The 20,803-nt window shown below is 43.7% G+C and overlaps 1 protein-coding gene across 5 annotated transcripts in view; it reads right to left on the bottom strand.

Annotated features, from left to right (window-relative positions):
* Positions 1-31: 31 nt before the first annotated feature.
* The window catches only part of tle2b (TLE family member 2, transcriptional corepressor b), a 270,457-nt gene continuing 249,685 nt past the window's right edge, over positions 32-20,803 (bottom strand). For all 5 annotated transcript variants that reach the window (XM_034179780.1, XM_034179781.1, XM_034179784.1 and 2 more), the window contains 5 exons: positions 12,041-12,288; positions 10,904-11,051; positions 10,438-10,588; positions 10,246-10,322; positions 32-1,520 (listed from right to left, as the gene is read on the bottom strand). In XM_034179780.1, the coding sequence (XP_034035671.1) occupies positions 1,413-1,520; positions 10,246-10,322; positions 10,438-10,588; positions 10,904-11,051; positions 12,041-12,288 (732 nt within the window). In that variant the 3' untranslated portion in view covers positions 32-1,412. The remainder of the gene's footprint in view (positions 1,521-10,245; positions 10,323-10,437; positions 10,589-10,903; positions 11,052-12,040; positions 12,289-20,803) is intronic.

Below are 20,803 nucleotides of genomic sequence, written 5' to 3'. Positions count from 1 at the left end.
AACTTTCCCCCTGTGTCTTAATTGATTTTCTGAGCCTGCATTTGCGAAACCCAAAACCCATTTGCAGTTAAAGCCCCCAGTACATAAACATATCAATACATAAGACGAGCAGTCACTATTCATAAAAAATACAGAGATAAATGGTTAATGAAGCTGGAAATGTGCCTCTAACTGTACAGGTTGGTTCTACATAGAGCTTTGATATACAAGAGCTGTCAGAGTGGATACATGAAGGACTGAAAATAGCATTTTGATATCAATCAATAGCTTATCAAAAGAGGTTTATCCGGCGCGGTGATGGAGATAAAGACTCTGATGAACAGGTGATCTCATCTGCTTTCTAAATGGAACACCAACTGGTTGCATAAGATGACTTGGCTGCTGACGGCGTAATTGCGTGGCGTTTATTTGCCCTCGCTGTGCCTTACAGTGAAGTTGGCGTGCTGCTACTTCATCTCGCTGACAGCGCCTTTAATGAGAGTGAGTGCAGTGCCCGGTGTCAGGAGAACAATCCGGAGGAATTAGAGGGAACAGCTCGGCTAATGTTCTGTTTGTGTGTCTGGGCCCGCCAAGAATCCCGTCGACTCGGCTGCTCATTAGACGCCGCCTTTGTCAGACCAAAATAAAACAGATATTAAGCGGTGAGACAGCGAGCGCGCCCGTGAATGTATAATTGGGGTGCTCTGTGTGTTTCTCACTCCGTGCGATTACCTCAAGGGGGGGACCATCTGAGTGTGTGCGCATTTAAGTGTTTGTGTATGTGGACATCTAAAGCGGCCTTGTCTCGGTGTGCCGTCGCTCCCGGGCTCCTGACACCTTTCACTGGGGAGCGGGAGCTGCGGCGTCAGCCTCATTAAGGCCTTCACTGTCTGGCTAATGAATCGATTGTGTGGTATCAGTGCTCCTGGCTGGCACTCCCACAGCGCCGCGCTACGCCTCCTCTGGGGGCCTCCCTTCCGCTGAGCTCTTAATCAGGAAACAACCCTAATTACCCTCCCTCCCTTCTCCTCTATTTCCTTTCCCCCGTATTCTCACGTTCTCCGCTCCTTCTTGTCTTTCTCTTTCTCATCCTGACGTTATCTTTACGCTCCACCACCCTTTCCTTTGTCCTTCTTATCTGCTTGCTTCTCTCGCTCTCCTATCAGGCCTCTTCCTTTGGCTAAAAGTCGGCGAGAGGAGGGAGGGGGCATTTGGGCGCTTCCGCAGTAGCTTATGTCACAGAAGGGGGGGGGGGGGGGGTGATGCATTCAGGGTTTAAGGTTCAGGAGGACTCCATCGTGTGGAAGGAGTGCAGGAGTGAGGAGGAGGAGCCAATGTACAGCGGACTGGGAGCGGTTGGCAGGGCAACTGGTTGCCTCCTTTAACAACCCCCCATCCCCGCCCCACTCCCACAGTCTCCATGCGCTCTCCTCTCAGTACACCACCTCGTACACCGTGGCCTTCTTGTCCCCGGAGCCCGTCACGATGTACTTGTCATCCGGCGAAACGTCGCAACTCAGCACAGACGAGGACTCCTTAGACTGGATATGAGAGAGAGAGAGAGAGAAGGAGAGTGGGGGGGGAGAGCAATTACAAAGTCAGAGCTGTTAGAAGACTCATCACTTAATTCTCAATCACACAAGAGAAATTTGCATTTGGAAACAGTCATTAACTGCATGTTTAAGCCTCACTAAGAACAAAAATCAGATTGTCTGACAAAAAGCACAGCCGGACACTGCGTCTACTCCTCTACTGCGATCATCGTTTATCTTCTTCAACTCCGTCCTCCTCTCCATCCTTATCGGCTCTGCTTTCACTCCTCCTCCTCCTCCTCTCTGAACCTCATCCCCTCCCTCCCTGCAACAGGCACAGCAGAGCTGTCAATCATCGAGCCACCGGTGAGAGGCCATTTCACACGGGATCCCTCACGCCCCACCAAGACAGCAGCAGGGAGGAGAGGAAGAGACACAGCCAGAGGAGGAACCATGTGAAAGAGAGGAGAAGCGAGGGCTTAGCGATAGAAGATAGAAAGAGGCAGATACAACAAACCAGCCAAAGGGTTGGAAAAAATGCCAACAAGAGGGAGGAAAGTAAAGACGTATGTGAGACGGAGTGAAAAAATATACAGGGGACAGAGAAGAAGAAAGACAGCAAAAGGAGACTGAAGGGACAGGAATAATCAGAGAGTCAAGGACGGAGGAGAAGACGGAGCGGAACAGGTGCCGAGAGATCGGAAGAGACAGATAAAAAGGAGTAAATGAGCTGAGGGAGAACAGGCTACAAGAAAAACAGCAGCAAGTGAGAGAGAAAGATGGAGAGGTGAAAAGGAGAGTGATAAACAGAAAGACTGTGTTAAACAGGAGGGAGACATTTGGCAGCAGGAACGTTTGGCATTTGGATAACAAAGCTTTCAGTCCGCAGAGCCGCCAAACCTTCATCTCCCCCGAACTAGTTTCACTCGCACCTGGACACAAACTGGCTGAGCTGAAAATGTTCCTTCTCTGCACTTTCATGTCTTGACATCACGTTTGTTGTGTGTTCCGGATGTTTGGCAGTCAGCAAACTGTGATAAACTTCAGATAGTCACCTTGAATCGACAAATTTGTTTAGATTTCTCCCTGTGTGAAAACACCCCAGTCTCTTTATTCTGTCCACAGAGCTCAGAGCCGCTGTGATCCAGAGAAACTGCAGAGATAACTTGAAAAACATTATCAGACCCAACACAAACACACACTGTGTGTACTCTGCAAGATATAACAGTAAATCCTCCTCCGCTAAAATCCCTCCGGTTAAATCTGTGCTGATGGCTCCTGCCATGCACTTCCCCCATCACCCCATTACCCTCAGGTTATTAGATTTCTAGTTTATATATATGGACATTTAAGATGTACTTCCTTTAAAAGTTTTATTGTTGACTCATGGTCTAGCTTCCTCAATGCTGGAAGATCTTGTTAATAAACCCTATGTGCCATCTCGTACTCTGTGTTCTCTGAATTTGGATTACTCTGTGTCCCAAAGATAAAGAAGAGGTCTGTGTGCCACAAAGACTTTTCATATCATCTGTCTGTTCTATAATTTGGGAGGCACAGTCCGTCTACACATTAAAGAGCACTTTTTTTTTTACATTTACTTCCTGAACCATCCCTTAGGGTACTATCTCACTGTGCTGCGACAGAATGCGAACGGAAATTGTGAGACAAATCTCTTGATTTCACACGGCGTTCGCTGGGTGGCGCTCTTCCCTCACTTGCCTCGCAGGGTGTTGCAGGTGTCACATGTGCCATTGCAGGATTTTGAACTGTTCAAAGTTGGTGAGACGATAAGGGTCCTTCCAATATGCTCCCAGAGCCATCACTGGTATTGCGCGACCCTCTGAATGCACTCGCTGGGACTCTGAATGTGAGTGATTCGAGAGAGAACTGAGAGGGGTGGGTGACACGTGTGAGCTGGCTTGGGAACACCCCAAAATAGTGGAGATGATACGTGTGGAACTGCCATTTCTGGAAGTGGCTGAGCTGCTGCCGGCCTGGCTGCAGTTACAGCAGGCTTTGGGATTCCCATTTGAGCTTTCTAGACTTATGCACATAATGTTTTTTTTTTTGAGGAGCACAATGCTGCTGAAATTGAGCTCACCAACCAACAGTGTTCCAGGTCAGACAGCGCTGTCAACAAGGGAACAGCCAAAGGAACTTGCAATGTTTTTGATAAATAATTCAAATCAATGGATGGACACCCCCGAAGCACTGCTGGACATCGCAGCATCACGGAGGAGAGGCTAGTGCACGGACACTCACTGTGCGTGGATCTCGGAGCTGAGAACGAAAGGATCATATAAGTGGGGGATTATATACTGGACATGTAGGAGAAGACCAGCAGAGACATCTTCCAGCAGGGACATCATTCTGCAAGTTGGTGAGTGCACTGTACACACTTTCGTTCCAATCCCCACCTCTGTGGAGCTTTATTGTTATTATTTATGTATGGACTTAATTTATTTTGTCCTTACTGGGTACAGTGGGTACAGCATTTCCACAATGTCTATTGACATGGATAATACCAGGATAATAAGAGCTGAACACATTTTCTGCAGAATTGTCATCATTTCAGCCGCTAGTGGCATTAGACATCTGTAAGTGCTGCATGGCATTCACAGGCAAATCAGCAGATCATTGCATCTGCAAGGACTGCACGAGAGTGCCGTGCAGCATTCATGTGGCCAACTTCGCCGCAACTCTGTGCAATATTCCACTGACATTCGGCCGACATACCCTGACATGTAGTTTTTACCTCTTCAGTGAAATAGCAACTGCGAAATTGTCACTTGTTCACATGTTTGGTCTCTAATTCACATCTCCAACTGCTCTCCAACAGTTGCAGCCCAGTGAGATAGTACCCTTAGTGAGGCTGCCAGAGACTGAGGCTGCTGCAGGACTTCCCATGATGCACCAAGCACCTTTTTACCTTCCTCCCTGCCTTCTCTCTTCTTCTCCCTCTTCATGTAATGTAATCACCCTATGTAATGCACCAGGTAAATGCATGTCATTAACTCTCCTTCTTCTTTCTACTGCAGCTGCGTTCTCTCTGCCCCCCTCTTTCTGCAACATACTGCAGTATTTACGCCTCCAAAGCTGCATGATCCAAATCAGTGCTAACAGTCCTCCTACAGTCCACACACAACATTATTATTGTTGCTACTGTTCTCTGTTCTTGTTTCTCCTGCTCTCGTGGATCCCTGCACAATGTTTTAATTTTTTATGGATGCAGCTATTTTATATATATATATATATATATATATATATATATATATATATATATATATATATATATATATATATAAAACCCCAATTCCAATGAAGTTGGGACGTTGTGTAAAATGTTAATAAAAACAGAATACAACAATTTGCAAATCCTCGTCAACCAATATTCAGTTGAATACACCACAAAGACAAGATAGTTGATGTTCAAACTGATAAACTGTTGTTTTTGTGCAAATATTTGCTCATTTTGGAATGAATGCCTGCAACACATTTCAAAAAAGTTGGGAGGGGGCAACAAAAGACTGGGAAAGTTGATGAATGCTCAAAGAACACCTAATTGGAAACAGGTGAGTGTCATGATTGGGTATAGAAGGAGTATCAGCCATTCACAAGCAAAGATGGGGCGAGGATCACCACTTTGTGAACAACTGAGTGAAAAAATAGTCCAACAGTTTAAGAACAATGTTTCTCAATGTTCAATTACAAGGAATTTAGGGATTCCATCATCTACAGTCCATAATATAATCAGAAGATTCAGAGAATCTGGAGAACTTTCTACATGTAAGCAGCAAGGCCAAAACCAACATTGAATGCCCGTGACCGTCGATCCCCTCAGGCGGTACTGCATTAAAAACCATCATCGTTGTGTGGGCCGCTGAAGAGGAGGTACTGCTGGCCCACCACCACCACCAGATGGCGCCCTGCTTGGAGTGCGGGCTCCAAGCACGAGAGGGCGTCGGAGCCGCTGGAGGTGACAGCTGTCATCTATCAACACCAGCTGTCACCCATCACCACCACTATAAAGACCGGACTGCAGCTCCACCTCCTCGCCGAGAAATCTTCTATCATACAGGTAATTTTCTCTGCTGAACAAAACCTTGTGTAATAGTCTGAACTTCTTTTGCAGCCGTTTTCCTGTGGTGATTGCCTTATCTGTGGGATTGGCGTTTGGTGTGATCAGCGACGGCTTCGCTTCACACCCCAACCAGATAAGTGGTTAGACAGGAGCTGCACGAGTGTGTGATTGGAGGTGGAGGTTCTCCCTCCTTACTGAACACAGACTGTGGGATTACTGAGTGTGCGAACTCACACTCATCCAGAACTGTTTCTGTTTTCTGCCAGCAGTACCGGGTCTGACTGCTGAAGACAGTGGCCACCTGGGGCGCAGGGCTTGGCGGCTCCAGTGTTCTTCAGGTCCGTTGGTGGTGAGGCTTGTGTGGGTTCCGGCTTTTCTCTCACCGGACGTTTCCTATCTTCGAGCCTGCCACACGTCACCTTTTTATATCCGGATAAAATGCTGAAACCGACTTCTTCTGAAACTTCTCTGTTCTCTCACGACGTCCTGGATCAATAGAGCCTGAAATGTGGAGGTTTTCAGCTTGAACAGGCTGATGACGCCACCTGAGAGCGCTGCGCGACGTCTCGCACCGTGAAAAGTCCTTAAAGCGACAGAATCACCTCAAAATCTCTCATCAGCCGTTAAAATTTTCACTGAAAACCAGCTTAATTTTTCGAACCATGTCCACTTCGATGTGTCTCACAGGTTTAGAAAAAATTTTGATCAAACAACGCGCCAGTCTCTCAGCAACTTCTCAGACAAAGGAATTCCGACGAGGGGCTGGACGACTCCTCCCACAAGGAGTGCTCACAGGTGAATGATGTCACCGACAGGCGTGGAAAAACTCACGCATGCGCACGAGGGTTCAAGCATGTCTGACGTAAAAACATATGAATGAAATCCATATAGTTTTTGAAAAAAATAAAAAGGACCGTGACTTTATTGACAGCCCTCGTATTTACATATACGAGGTCTATTAGAAAAGAAACCGACAGTTTTATTTTTTAAAAAACTATATGGATTTGAATCACGTGTGATTACATCAGCCAAGCTTGAACCCTCGTGCGCATGCGTGAGTTTTTTCACGCCTGTCGGTGACGTCATTCGCCTGTGAGCATGGTCCAGCCCCCTCGTCGGATTTTCATTGTCTGAGAAGTTGCTGAGAGACTGGCACTGTGCTTGATCAAAATTTTTTCAAGAACTGTGAGGCACATCCGAGTGGAGACCATTCGAGAAATTCAGCTGGTTTTCGGTGTAAATTTTAACGGCTGATGAGAGATTTTGGATTGTTTCTATCGCTGTAAGGACTTCCCACAGAGCGGGACATCGCGCAGCACTCCGAGGCGACGTCGTCATCCTGTTTCAAGCTGAAAACCTCCAAATTTAAGCCTCTGTTGACCCAGGATGTCGTGAGAGAACAGAGAACTTTCAGAAGAGGTCGGAATCAGCAGTTTATCCGGACATTCCACTGTTAAAGGAGATTTTTTTAATGAAAGACGTGCGGACGGATTGGCGCGTCGGCTCGCAGCCGGCGCGCGCCCGCCACAGGAAAAACACCTCCATGTTGATAACCATTTGTAAAATCCAGGCGGCTTTTGGTGGCTTTCAGTTGAGTGAGTATCTGAGAAATTGTTTAACAGCAGGGCATGTTCCAACTTGTCCTTAAGGCTTCCAACGGAGGTTCGAACGCCAATCCGTCCACACGTCTTTCATTAAAAAAATCTCCTTTAACAGTGGAATGTCCAGATAAACTGCTGATTCCGACCTCTTCTGAAAGTTCTCTGTTCTCTCACGACATCCTGGGTCAACAGAGGCTTAAATTTGGAGGTTTTCAGCTTGAAACAGGATGATGACGTCGCCTCGGAGCGCTGCGCGATGTCCCGCTCCGTGGTAAGTCCTTACAGCGATAGAAACAATCCAAAATCTCTCATCAGCCGTTACAATTTTCACCGAAAACCAGCTGAATTTCTCGAATGGTGTCCACTAGGATGTGCCTCACAGTTTTTGAAAAAAGTTTGATCAAGCACAGCGCCAGTCTCTCAGCAACTTCTCAGACAAAGGAATTCCGACAAGGGATCAGTGAGAAGTTGGATGTCTAGAAACTTCCTACTTTTAAACTCTGAAAAGACTGAAATGATGGTTCTTGGTCCAGTGAGACATCGGCATCAATTTGACCAGTTAACACTCAGCCTAGGCTCGTGTGTCATACATCACACTGACAAAGTGAGGAACCTTGGGGTAATTTTTGATCCTTCGTTGTCCTTTGGTCTCCATATTAGAAATATTACTAGGACTGCTTTCTTCCACCTGCGAAATATAGCGAAGATTCATCCCATCCTGTCTATGGCTGATGCTGAGACCCTGATCCATGCGTTCATCTCTTCTAGATTGGACTACTGCAATATTCTATTTTCTGATTTACCGCAGTCTAGCATTAGGGGTCTCCAATTGGTTCAGAATGCTGCAGCCAGACTTTTGACACGAAACAGAAAGTTTGACCACATTACACCCATTTTGGCGTCTCTTCACTGGCTTCCTGTCCCAGTGAGATCAGATTTTAAGGTTCTGCTACTAACCTATAAAATTATTCATGGACTGGCACCTCCCTACCTAGCTGATCTAATTAAACCTTACGTACCGGCCCGGGCTTTACGTTCTCAGGGTGCAGGACTACTTTGTGTCCCTAAGGTGAATAAGAAGTCTGCGGGTCACAGAGCTTTCTCTTATCTTGCCCCTGTTCTGTGAAATGATCTCTCTGCGTCAATAAAACAATCAGCTTCTGTGGAGACTTTCAAGTCCAGACTTCAGACACACTTATTTTCCCTTTGATATGGCTAGCATACTGGTGCAGTTTTGTTTTATGCTTTTTACTCTTTTAATTCATGTTATTAGTAATTGAAGGGGGCCGCGGCCTCAACTTCACCTAAATTCTGGGTCTTTTAGTGAAGCTTAGGGCTAGCGGCCGGCGATCACCTTAGTATTTCTTCTGTTTTTCTTGTTGATTAATGCTGGCAAATTATACAGTATTTTTTGTCTTTCTGATGCCTGATTCTGTTTTTTCTCTGTTTAAGGTGCAGCTCCATCCAGAGATGGGAGTTGTGTTTGTGTTGGTGATCGTCCTGTGCACCAACAGCAATTCTTGTATATTCGTCCGTGAACTGTTCTGTGAATTATTTCTGTAATTTATGTTTGGAGCATGGCCCAAGCATTGGGTCACCCCTTTGAGTCTGGTCTGCTTGAGGTTTCTTCCTCAGAAGGAGTTTTTCCTTACCACTGTTGCTCTGGGGGTTGGTAAGGTTAGACCCTACCTGTGTGAAGCGCCTTGAGGCAACTCTGTTGTGATTTGGCGCTATATAAAGGAAATAAATTGAAATTGAATTGAAATTGATATATATATATATAAAAATACCGTATCTGCACATCTGAAGGCCCAGGGTCGTACATAAGCCTAACCCCTTTTTTGAAAAAAGTTGGTTAAACAACCACCCAAACTTTATTATTTTTAAATTAATGTTTATTAAACAGCTACCTAAAATGAATTAATTCTGTGACCCCCAACACATTGTAAAAAGCAAAAAATAATGAGTTTCCACAATGTTTTTCTCATCTCTTCCACGTCTGACTTGTAATGATGTCATCTGTTTGACCTGTGCTCTTATAGTGAAAGGTTTGTGCAAGAAACAAGAAGTGTTCTGTGACAATGTGGCTAGCTTTATACAAGCCCCAGTCACACGGTGAAGGAGCTAGTATCAGTTTGTGTTAGTTTTTGTCTGACAAAAGTCCCCTTTGCATCCAGCAAAATGAGGTCCTTGTCTGCAAAGTTGGTCAGAAAGTTTTGTGCGTGTTCAGAACTTTTTGGGGAGCTGAGATGGAGATCTTTCCTGTTGCCTGGACGTTTGTTTGCCGTTTTGAGTGTGACAGAGTGGGATACAGGGACACACGCAGCACTTGTAGATGCGAACACGGAGAAACCTGAGTTCACATGTTGACAGCGACAGACTGAATGTTCCACTGTTTTCAGTGAGAAGCTAACAGGAAAAATTATGGCCGTTTTATCTTCATGAGCAGGAATCACGGACAGCAACAAATGGATTATTTAACTGCAGAGTCACCCGGATTTAAACGGTTAGGAACTTCTTGAAGCTTCCACGGGTTTTCTGCTTTAATATAAAGGCTGTGCAAAATGTTTCAGTGAAGTAAATTATTGTCCACGTGGTTACTATTGAAAACTGACTGCGCACATCACTTTTTTTCTGCCAAGATGAAGAAGCAGTTTAAGAGCTAGAGACATCAGCTGACAAGTAACACATTTAATAAATGACAAAAGGATAGGACAAAAACAAACAGGCAGGTGATTTACTCATTATTTGTGAGGAAATCAGACATTTTATTTAATTTGGCGATACAACAAACGCAATATTTGGTTGAGCCCATGGAACCCTCAGGAAGCTCAAACTCTGCCATTAGTTTAGTTTTGCCTTTAGCAAAACATTAAAGCCCCATTTATTTATGTGTACGTGCTTATCTTTGACTCCAAGAGTTGACAAGCTTTGCATTTTCACAGTAATTCATTGTGTTGACTAGATTATAAAAGAAGATGCATTCATGTATCCCACACTAATAAATTAGAGAGAATGTAAACATTGCGACAGCATGGATGTGGTCTCTCACCTGGAAAATGCTCGCTCCGTACGGCGTCCTCCATGCATTCAACAGATTGTCTTTCCCTGTGCTCACAAACCACTTGCCTGCAGTAACAGACACACACGTCATTTTTAACAGGAGTGTAGAGATTAACAGCAAAGAGAAGAATGAGAGATGTAGAAATAGTTTTTGGGTTGAGTCATTCCGGTTTGTGCATACCGCAGTAAGCAAACTTGAGGGAGAGAACGCAGCTCTCATGGAGGTGCAGCTGGTATTTATCGGGTTTGGAGACGTGCAGGACTTCCACGTTACTGCTCTCCATCCCCACAGCCAGCCACTCGCCCGTCGGACAGTAACCCAGAGAGAAGATCTGGACACGAGGGGCGGTGGAGAGAGATATTGACATGAATAAGTGACAGATTCAATTTGAAAGACATGTCAAAACAGGAAACTGAGGTAAATCTAGAGTGAATAAAGAGACAGGAAGTCATTACGTGGTAAATCGAACCTCATCTGAAACAGTGGGTCGATTCTGAGTGAATGGTGTAAAGTCATGCTGATGTATGTGTGTGTGTGTTCATGTGCGTCTCTTTACTCTGCAGAGCATCACTTTTTGTGTCCCCTTGAGGTACCTCTGATAACTTGTTCCTCTGGGCGTGCATGACTACGTATGTGGCGTGCGTACCTGTGAGGTGAAGTCGTGCTGTTGCAGCTGTCGTCCCTCTCTGAGGTCCCAGCAGCGGACCGTGTTGTCCAGCCCCCCCGTCCACAGCTTGGTGCCGTCGTTGGAGATGTCAATGCAGCTGGCTCCATCCGTGTGGCCCTGAAACTGCCTGCAGCCACAGAAGAGATGAATCTCTGTGCGTCTTTTCCTCAGAAATTAGTTGTGGAGTTGTCACACCACATTTATTTTAATTGCTCCTTCCTTCCTCCTTCACCTGACACACCTGAATCTCTCCGTTCCTCTTTACTGAACCACAATCGTTCCTCTCCTCCTCCCTTACCAGAGTGTTCTTGTGGAAGTTCACACTGTGCTATTTTATCCCTCCTCCCTTTGTTTCTCGGCTCCTGATCACAGGGTTGGGTGAGCAGGATGCACACTACAATTACCTTTCTCCTTCCTCCCTTTTGCCTTGTTTTATTTCCTCCACTTCTGAAGGTCCTGAAATATTACTCCATAATCCAGGCTCTCTTCTTCTCTGAGTTTAGAAGCCATCCAAATGTTTTTCCACCACTAAAAAAATTTATTTGCGTGCTCAACATATTGCTGGCGTGGCGATGTCATCACTGCAACAGCATCAAACACACTATAAATACATTACATTACATTACACTTATCTGAAGCTGCTCCTATTACGAAGGATGTGCAAATAGATGTGGACACATACAAATAGACAGGAAAAAAACAAACCCTAAAATATGGCCAGAGTTTTCTGACATTTTATTACGTTAGCGTAGAATTGCACGACTTTGCCGCCAAAGCTGTGGAGCTCTTAAACTCAAACCTCAGTCTGACTACTGTTCAGTGTCCACTCACACTTCATCACTCCAGACCAGTGCAACATTTGGCTTCGTGCAATATTTCCCCCCAAAACACATTCAATTTTTATTTATTTATTTTGGCTTGTTATGGCACTAAACTAAAATGAGGGAAGGAGTTGTTTGTAATGTGCGACTTCTACATGCTACACCACTGAGAATTACACAAATGCTATTTTATTGTCTGTACATTGACAATAAAGTTCTTGCATGTTGCCTCCAGAAGAAGCTTGTGGATGGTTTACGCCTCAGAGGACATTTGCACCAGAATGAGTCCTCTCACCTGACCAGCGTCTGGTTGTGAAGGTCCCAGACCACGATGTTCCCGTCGCTGCAGCAGGAGAAGCAGACCTTGTTGTCGGGAGAGATGGCCAGAGCGTAACAGGCAGGAGCCGACGACGTCAGCTCCGCCTTGATGCGAGGAGTGGGTGTGGCCAAATCCCAGATAGACAGCGTGCTGGCTTCTCCACCAACGATTAAGGTTCGTCCATCTGGCAGGATTTTACAGGAACGGATGTAGTTATCCCTGTTCTGATTGGACAAGACAAAGTAGTTAAGGTGACGCCTGTAATAATACAGAGGAGACAATGATGTGGACACTTTGATGATGTAATCAAAATAATGCACAAAGTCCACTCTGAAAATTCTGTATGAACATGAAAACATGCATGTGTTTATATTTTATTTTATTTATTTTTATTTTCATTTTTGTTGCGTTGCTATAAATCAACCATCAGTTTTAGCCTGAAAGCTAACTACACTTCCTGTACGAATCGGTGAATATGACATCAATTCTTAGTTGGAAGCTTAATTTGTTGGTTTGTTGTTTCCAATAATTCCTCAGTGCAGTGGGCGGGATTTGTGCCAATGAAAGTTTAATTCTTGGTCAAACCTGGTTTTGTTTTCTTGCAGTATTTGCTTTCAAGTAGAATCCATACCTCATGTTTTCCCAGGACGTTCTTTTTTTTCTTTCTTTCTGAAAATTCCTCCATTCTTCCAAAATTCCACCAGCACGCGCAAGATCTATCTCAGGTTAATGTTCGGGTCTGCGTAGTCTCTGCTGTTATTTTATGTGTGGCACATGCAGTGGTGGGCACAGGTAACCAAAAAGTTAGCTTCAATAACAGATAATCAGCTAAGTGAAAAGTTATCTTTTATAAAGCAAAACTGATAAACCACCCAAAAATTTATCGGAAGCTACAGCTAACTGTGAACTGTGGCTTGAATTCAGAGTTTGGGGGTCATGTCACAAACTGTCTGCGGCCCTTGGACCCAAAAAGAACAATTTTACTCTCATCAGTCCACAAAATATTCCTCCATTTCTCTTTAGGCCAGTTGATGTGTTCTTTGGCAAATTGTAACCTCTTCTGCACGTCTTTTATTTAACAGAGGGACTTTGCAGGGGATTCTTGCAAATAAATTAGCTTCACACAGGCGTCTTCTAACTGTCACAGCACTTACAGGTAACTCCAGACTGTCTTTGATCATCCTGGAGCTGATCAATGGGTGAGCCTATTGCCATTCTGGTTATTCTTCTATCCATTTTGATGGTTGTTTTCCATTTTCTTCCACACGTCTCTTGTCTTTTTTGTCCTTTTTAAAGCACTGAAGATCATTTTAGATGAACAGCCTATAATTTTTTGCACCTGCATATAAATTTTCCCCTCTCCAATCAACTTTTTAATCAAACTGCGCTGTTCTTCTGAACAATGTCTTGAACGTCCCATTTTCCTCAGGCTTTCAAACAGAAAAGCATTCAACAGGTGCTGGCTTCATCCTTACATAGGGGACACCTGATTCACACCTGTTTTTGCCACAAAATTGGCAAACTCACTGACTGAATGCCACACTACTATTATTGTGAACACCCCCTTTTCTACTTTTTTACTAATAGCCCAATTTCATTAAGAGTGTGCATATCATGAATGCTTGGTCTTGTTGGATTTGTGAGAATCTACTGAATCTACTGGTACCTTGTTTCCCATGTAACAATAAGAAATATACTCAAAACCTGGATTAATCTTTTTACTCACATAGCACTACTATTATTCTGAACACTACTGTATGTGTATATATATACGAGGTCTGTTAGAAAAGTATCGTACCTTTTTATTTTTTTCAAAAACTATATGGATTTGATTCATATGTTTTTACGTCAGCCAAGCTTGAACCTTCGTGCGCATACGTCAGTTTTTCCATGCCTGTCGGTTGCGTCATTCACCTGTGGGCAGGCTTTGAGTGAGCACTGGTCCACCCCTGTCGTCGTCGTTTCATTGCGAGGAAATGGCGGAATGATTTGGGCTTTTTTTCCCATCAGAATTTTTTCAGAAACTGTTAAAGACAGGCAGCTGGAAACCATTCGAAAAATTTATCTGGTTTTTGGTGAAAATTTTACGGGCTTCACAGAGAATAAGGAGTGTTACTACAGCTTTAAGGACGGCCCACAATGGCGCACGGCGCGCCGCGCTCCGAGCCACCATCGAGAGGCAGAAACCACCACATCATTTCTAAATGGATCGCTGTGTGGAGCCGGGACCGTCGTGTGCAATTTCTCTGGTTATCACAAGAGCTGGACATCAGCCATTTTCCTGCAGATTTCACTTTTAACAAGAGATTTTGTCATGGAAAGCCGCGCGGAGGCTTCGTGCGTCATGACTGATTCGCTGATGAAGCGAGACAAAGGAACACCTCCGTTTCAGAGTGTTAGAGGACAAGTTGGGACATGCCCAGCTCTCCACAATTTCTCTTATACTCACTCGACTGGTAAGCACTGAAAGCCGAGATAGGCAAAAATTCTGATGGAAAAAAAGCCCAAGTCATTCCGCCATTTCCTCGCAATGAAACAACGACGAGAGGGGTGGAGCAGTGCTCACTCAAAGCCTGCCCACAGGCGAATGACGCAACCGACAGGCGTGGAAAAATTCACGCATGCGCACGAAGGTTCAAGCTTGGCTGACGTAAAAACATATGAATCAAATCCATATAGTTTTCGAAAAAAGGTACGATACTTTTCCAACAGACCTCGTATATACGAGGTGTATTAGATAAGAAACCGACACTTTTATTTTTTTTTTAACTATATGGATTTGAATGACGTGCGATTACACCAATCATGCTTGAACCCTCGTGCACATGCATGAGTTTTTTCACGCGTGTCGGTGACGTCATTTCCCTGTGGGCAGGCCTTGAGTGAGATGCGGTTCAGCCCTCTTGGCTGAATTCCTTTGTTTCATACGCTGCTCGAGACGGCATGCGTTGCTTTATCAAAATTTTTTCTGGACCTGTGAGGGATATCCAAGTGGACACTATTCGAGAAATTTAGCTGGTTTTCGGTGAAAAGTTTAACGGCTGATGAGAGATTATGGGGTGTTTCTGTCGCTGTAAGAACTTCCCACGGAGCGGGAAGTCACGCAGCGCTTCCAGGCGCCGTCGTCGGCCTGTTTCGACCTGAAAACATCCTAATTTAAGGCTTAATTCACCCAGGACGTTGTGAGAGAACAGAGAAGATTCAGAAGAGGCCAGCATGATGACTTTATGCGGACATTCCACTGTTTAAGGACATTTTGTAACGAAAGACGTGTGCACAAATTCGCCGAGTTGTCACGGAAACGACTCGGCGTGTGCGCCACGACAGGAAAAACACCTCCGTGTTGAAAACCATTTGTAAAATTCAGGCGGCTTTTGATGGCTTTCAACAAGTGAGTAACTGAGAAATTGTTTAACAGCTTGGGCATGTTCCAACTTGCCCATTAAGGTTTCCAACGGAGGTGTTTTTCCTGTCGCGACCCCCCGCGGTCGGGTCCGGCCCGACATGCGACTCTGCCCGCACGTTCTTTCATTACAAAATGTCCATTAACAATGGAATGTCCGAATAAACTCCTCATGCCGACTTCTTCTGAAAGATCATTGTTCTCTGACAACTTCCTGGGTCAACAGAGCCTGAAATGTGGAAGTTTTCAACTTGAAACAGCGAGACGCTGCCGCCTCGAAGGGCAGATCGCCGTCAGGCGCCGTGGGCCGTCCTTAAAGCGACACTACCAGACCAAAATCTCTCATCAGCCGTTAAAATTTTTACCGAAAACCAGCTGAATTTATCGAATGGTGTCCACTCAGTTGTGCCTTACAGTTTTGAAAAAATTTTGATCAAACAAAGCAGCAGTCTCTGAACCATTCCTAAACAATGAAAAAATCGACGAGAGGGTGGGCCACTCCACACTCAAAGACTGCCCACAGGTGAATGACGTAACCGACAGGCGTGAAAAAACTCTCACATGCCCACGAGGGTTCAAGCATGTCTGATGTAATCACACGTGATCCAAATCCATATGGTTTTTGAAAAAAATAATAAGGTCGGATACTTTTCTAATAGACCTCGTGTATGTATATATATATATATATATATATATATATATATATATATATATATATATATATAAAAATAAATAAGATGGAACAAAGACAACAGACAGTGTTTGACATAAGCAGAACTCTAAATTGCAAAGAGGAATCGATTGCAATGATTCCAATTGAAAATAATTGAAGAAGCAACCTGAGCTTCTTCTGGCATTTTTACATAAAACAAACACAATAACAATGTCTATAAACCCAGAGAATATACTGACAAGAGTTTTAGGCACAATACACAAAGAGTTTAATGCTGTTGTCTCTGTGGAGCCTGATCAGAGTGTCTCAAATGCATTTCTTCTGTCGTGAATGTACTGAGATTTCCCATAGTGCACTGGGCACAGCATGTCCACACTAAAACCTTCAAAATTAGTGCATTACTTTAAAACTAAAACATCTGATATCATATCTGATATTTTCACTTTATAAAACTTCAGACGTGATGTTAATTTAAATAACTTGTCCGAAATTAGTTTGGTTAAAATTTTAACCATAAGTTGAAATGTTCCTTACAGGTGTTGAAAGACATGAGTTTTTTTTTTTTTTTTTTTATATATCTTTTCTGTGACCAGTTCTCCTTTGCCTGCAGAGGATAAAGCGGTTCCTTTGAGAACCAGCTCTCTTCTGTTTGCAGAGGATAGAACTGCACAACTGATTTTAGACTTCATAAATGTTTATAACTATTAAACTTTGTTTACCACGTCTGCAAAAATATGTTGGCAGTCTAAAAATGATTGGACCAAAACTTATCAAAAGATAATTAGTCCGATAATGGTTTTCAGAGTTATCTGAAAAGCTAATCCGATAATGAAAAACAGTTAGCGGAATAACGGAACTGTGCCCACCACTGGGCACATGTGAGAAGTACAACTAGCTCTCAAGCTAAGCTTCCATAAAACAGTTACGCAGCTCTCTTACACCTGGTTGAGCTTGGCGCACCTCGGCTGTTTTCCCAAAGCAACTTGATAAACATATTCTCAGGTCTTACTATCTCTATTTTACATTTCTGTGTACAACTTTAAAACTGCATTGTGCCGAGGCTGCATGGACCAAAGCTTCAGTTAAAACCAATACGTCTGAGAGTGGTAGGCGGTATCATAGACATTATATACATAGACGCCTCATAACGTGCTGCAACGTAATCCAATGTGCATATTGGATGGGTTTCCTCACAATAGGCTTGCACCAGAGTCAACTGGAGTGAATGGAGAGTGAACAAATTTGCTGGTATTTTGTACTGCTTACAGTTGCAATAACCGGCGCAGTGTAGAAACCAGATCAATAACAATAATTTTGGTTATTTTACCATTTGTAATATTATGTCATCATAACAAATGATACTTACATGTAACATTATTACAAAAGGAACTCATATTCTCCCTCATTAGCTGTGTCTCCATCCAACTAGTATCTTAACTCTTAAGCAAATTTTCGTTAATGTGGCAAAAGGAAGAGTGTATTTGTGCACATTTCCATCCACTTGTTGTGCGCTTTTGTTTCACAGTTCTTTGGAATTGAGAACCATCGTTTCATGCCTCAGTCATCACAAAGTAAGGCTGCACCACATCGCAAAATTAACTACATTGGTGTTACAGAGTGCCAGCACACACAAGAAGCTGTGCAAAACAGTTATTTTTCAAGGGTTTTAACTCTCCAGCCCCAGTTGCAGTTCCAGCCTAACAAGGTAGTTTAAGACCCTGGACTGACCTGGAAATTTCTTTTCCTGGCACTGAAAAAAATGTTAATCTTTGTAACAAAACCTGGTGAGCGAAGCAGAGAAAATTAAAGTGATGTCCTCTGTGTGTGTGTGAGAGAGAGAAATAAATTCAAATGAACAATCCAAACTTGTTTCTTTACTAAATTATAAATTCATTTATACATTTATCTATATGCCATAGAATATGTCTTTGTTAAAGAGCATAATTCAAAGTCTTTTAGCATGAAAGTACGTATTTTTAATGTGTGACAGCATCCTGTATCGTAACTGAATCTGTGCTGTTTCTAACAAACCAAACCGTGGGAAAATCAGGTCAAAATTTGGGGAGTTATGGATTATTGTAGTTGCGGAAACACCTTCCACAATACAGATAAATGCACTGGGTGCGAAACAGTGACCCATCCAAGAGGCAGCGGCAGTCCATCAGGCATCTACGTATATAATATATGAGGTGGGCTTCATAGATAATTGGCAAAGCTTCTGGGGAAAACCTGGTCTTGTTAGGAGAGACGGCATCCATCCCACTTTGGATGGAGCAGCTCTCATTTCTAGAAATCTGGCCAATTTTATTAAACCCTCCAGACCGTGACTATCCAGGGTTGGGACCAGGAAGCAGAGTTGTAGTCTTACACACCTCTCTGCAGCTTCTCTCCCCCTGCCATCCCCCCAATACCCCATCCCCGTAGAGATGGTGCCTGCTCCCAGACCACCAACAACCAGTAAAAATCTATTTAAGCATAAAAATTCAAAAAGAAAAAATAATATAGCACCTTCAACTGCACCACAGACTAAAACAGTTAAATGTGGTCTATTAAACATTAGATCTCTCTCTTCTAAGTCCCTGTTAGTAAATGATATAATAATTGATCAACATATTGATTTATTCTGCCCAATGCCGCGTTCACACCGGGCGCGATCAGACGCTACAAATTCGCTGGTGTCGTGTGGCGACGGACGCGCCTCCTTCGCCCAGTGTGTCGTTCTGCTTGGGTGGACTTTCGCTGCGAAAATTCACCCCGGTGTGTCATCAAATAGGAGGAGCTTCCATTCCACTCGGCGTCAAGTCATCATGACGGACCTTGATCACACGGAGCGTGTTGTTGTGAAAAGCTCCCAATACAGAGAGTATCATTATTTGCAGCAGGAGCTGCGTCTGGATGACGGCCGCTTTCAGTGGTCCTTCCGCCTCTGAGGGATCCAGTTTGAGGACCAACTGTCCAGTTCACGCGCACATGTAAACAATTAAAAAAAAAAAAAAGAAACTCCGCTGCTTGCTGCAGCTCGCTCCTCCCCCCAAAAACTCTGTCATAATTGTGTTTAGAAACCAGTCACCATTTGTTTGATTATACATCTGTGTAGTTAATTAATAAAATATTCTCCACACAGATGATTCGCTCGCGTGCGCACGTAGAAAAAAAAAGAAAGAAAGAAAGAAACTCCGCAGCTTGCTGTGAGGCTGCTCCTCGCTCTTTCCCCCCCAAAAAAACTCTGTCATAATTGTCTTTAGAAACCAGTCACCATTTGCTTTATTATACATCTGTGTAGTTAATAAGTAAAATAATCTCCATGGATGATTCTCTCGCGCGCACGTAAAATAAAAAAGAAAAACTCCGCTCCCCCTGCTGTGGGGCTGCTACTCGCTCCAAAAACTCTCTCATAATTGTGAAATAAAGGACAAAAGAGACATAAGTCCTGCTCACAGGCTGCTACCAGAGACAGGACATGTTCACATCCTCAGTCAAACTCCAGACATCTCCACGTCACTACATATTCAGTCCCTGATTGGTCATCACGGCGCGAAGAGACGAAAAAGTTCAGATTTTTCAAATTGGGGAGGAGGGCAACACGATGTGATGCGACGCAATATCGCGCCACAAACGCGCAAAATGCTCAAAATCGCTTCACTCGCGTCGCGCTGCGCAGTTTGGCGCCAAAACGCGTGGTTACAGCAGGATAAATATGTTAGTTTAAATGAGTCAACACCCCCGAGTCACACTAACTGTCAGAATGCTCGTAGCACAGGCCGAGGGGGAGGATTAGCAGCAATCTTCCACTCCAGCTTATTAATTAATCAAAAACCCAGACAGAGCTTTAATTCATTTGAAAGCTTGACTCTTAGTCTTGTCCATCCAAATTGGAAGTCCCAAAAACTAGTTTTATTTGTTGTTATCTATCGTCTACCTGGTCGTTATTGTGAGTTTCTCTGTGAATTTTCAGACCTTTTGTCTGACTTAGTGCTTAGCTCAGATAAGATAATTATAGTGGGCGATTTTAACATCCACATAGATGCTGAGAATGACAGCCTCAACACTGCATTTAATCTATTATTAGACTCAATTGACTTTGCTCAAAATGTAAATGAGTCCACCCACCACTTTAATCATACTTTAGATCTTGTTTTGACTTACGTTATGGAAATTGAAGACTTAACAGTATTCCCTGAAAACCCCCTTCTGTCTGATCATTCCTTAATAACATTTACATTTACTTTAATGGACTACCCAGCAGTGGGGAATAAGTTTCATTACAGTAGAAGTCTTTCGAAAAGCACTGTAACTAGGTTTAAGGATATGATTCCTTCTTTGTTATGTTCTCCAATGCCATATACCAACACAGTGCAGAGTAGCTACCTAAACTTTGTGAGTGAGATAGATTATCTCGTCAATAGTTTTACATCCTCATTGAGCACAACCTTGGATGCTGTAGCTCCTCTGAAAAAGAGAGCCTTAAATCAGAAGTGCCTGACTCCATGGTATAACTCACAAACTCGCAGCTTAAAGCAGATAACCCATAGGATGGAGAGGAAATGGCATCTCACTAATTTAGAAGATCTTCACTTAGCCTGGAAAAAGAGTCTGTTGCTCTATAAAAAAGCCCTCCGTAAAGCTAGGACATCTTACTACTAATCACTAATTGAAGAAAATA

Source organism: Thalassophryne amazonica, chromosome 10, assembly GCF_902500255.1.
Source record: "Thalassophryne amazonica chromosome 10, fThaAma1.1, whole genome shotgun sequence".
Lineage (NCBI taxonomy): Eukaryota > Metazoa > Chordata > Actinopteri > Batrachoidiformes > Batrachoididae > Thalassophryne > Thalassophryne amazonica.
This window is presented reverse-complemented; position numbering and strand designations above follow the sequence as displayed.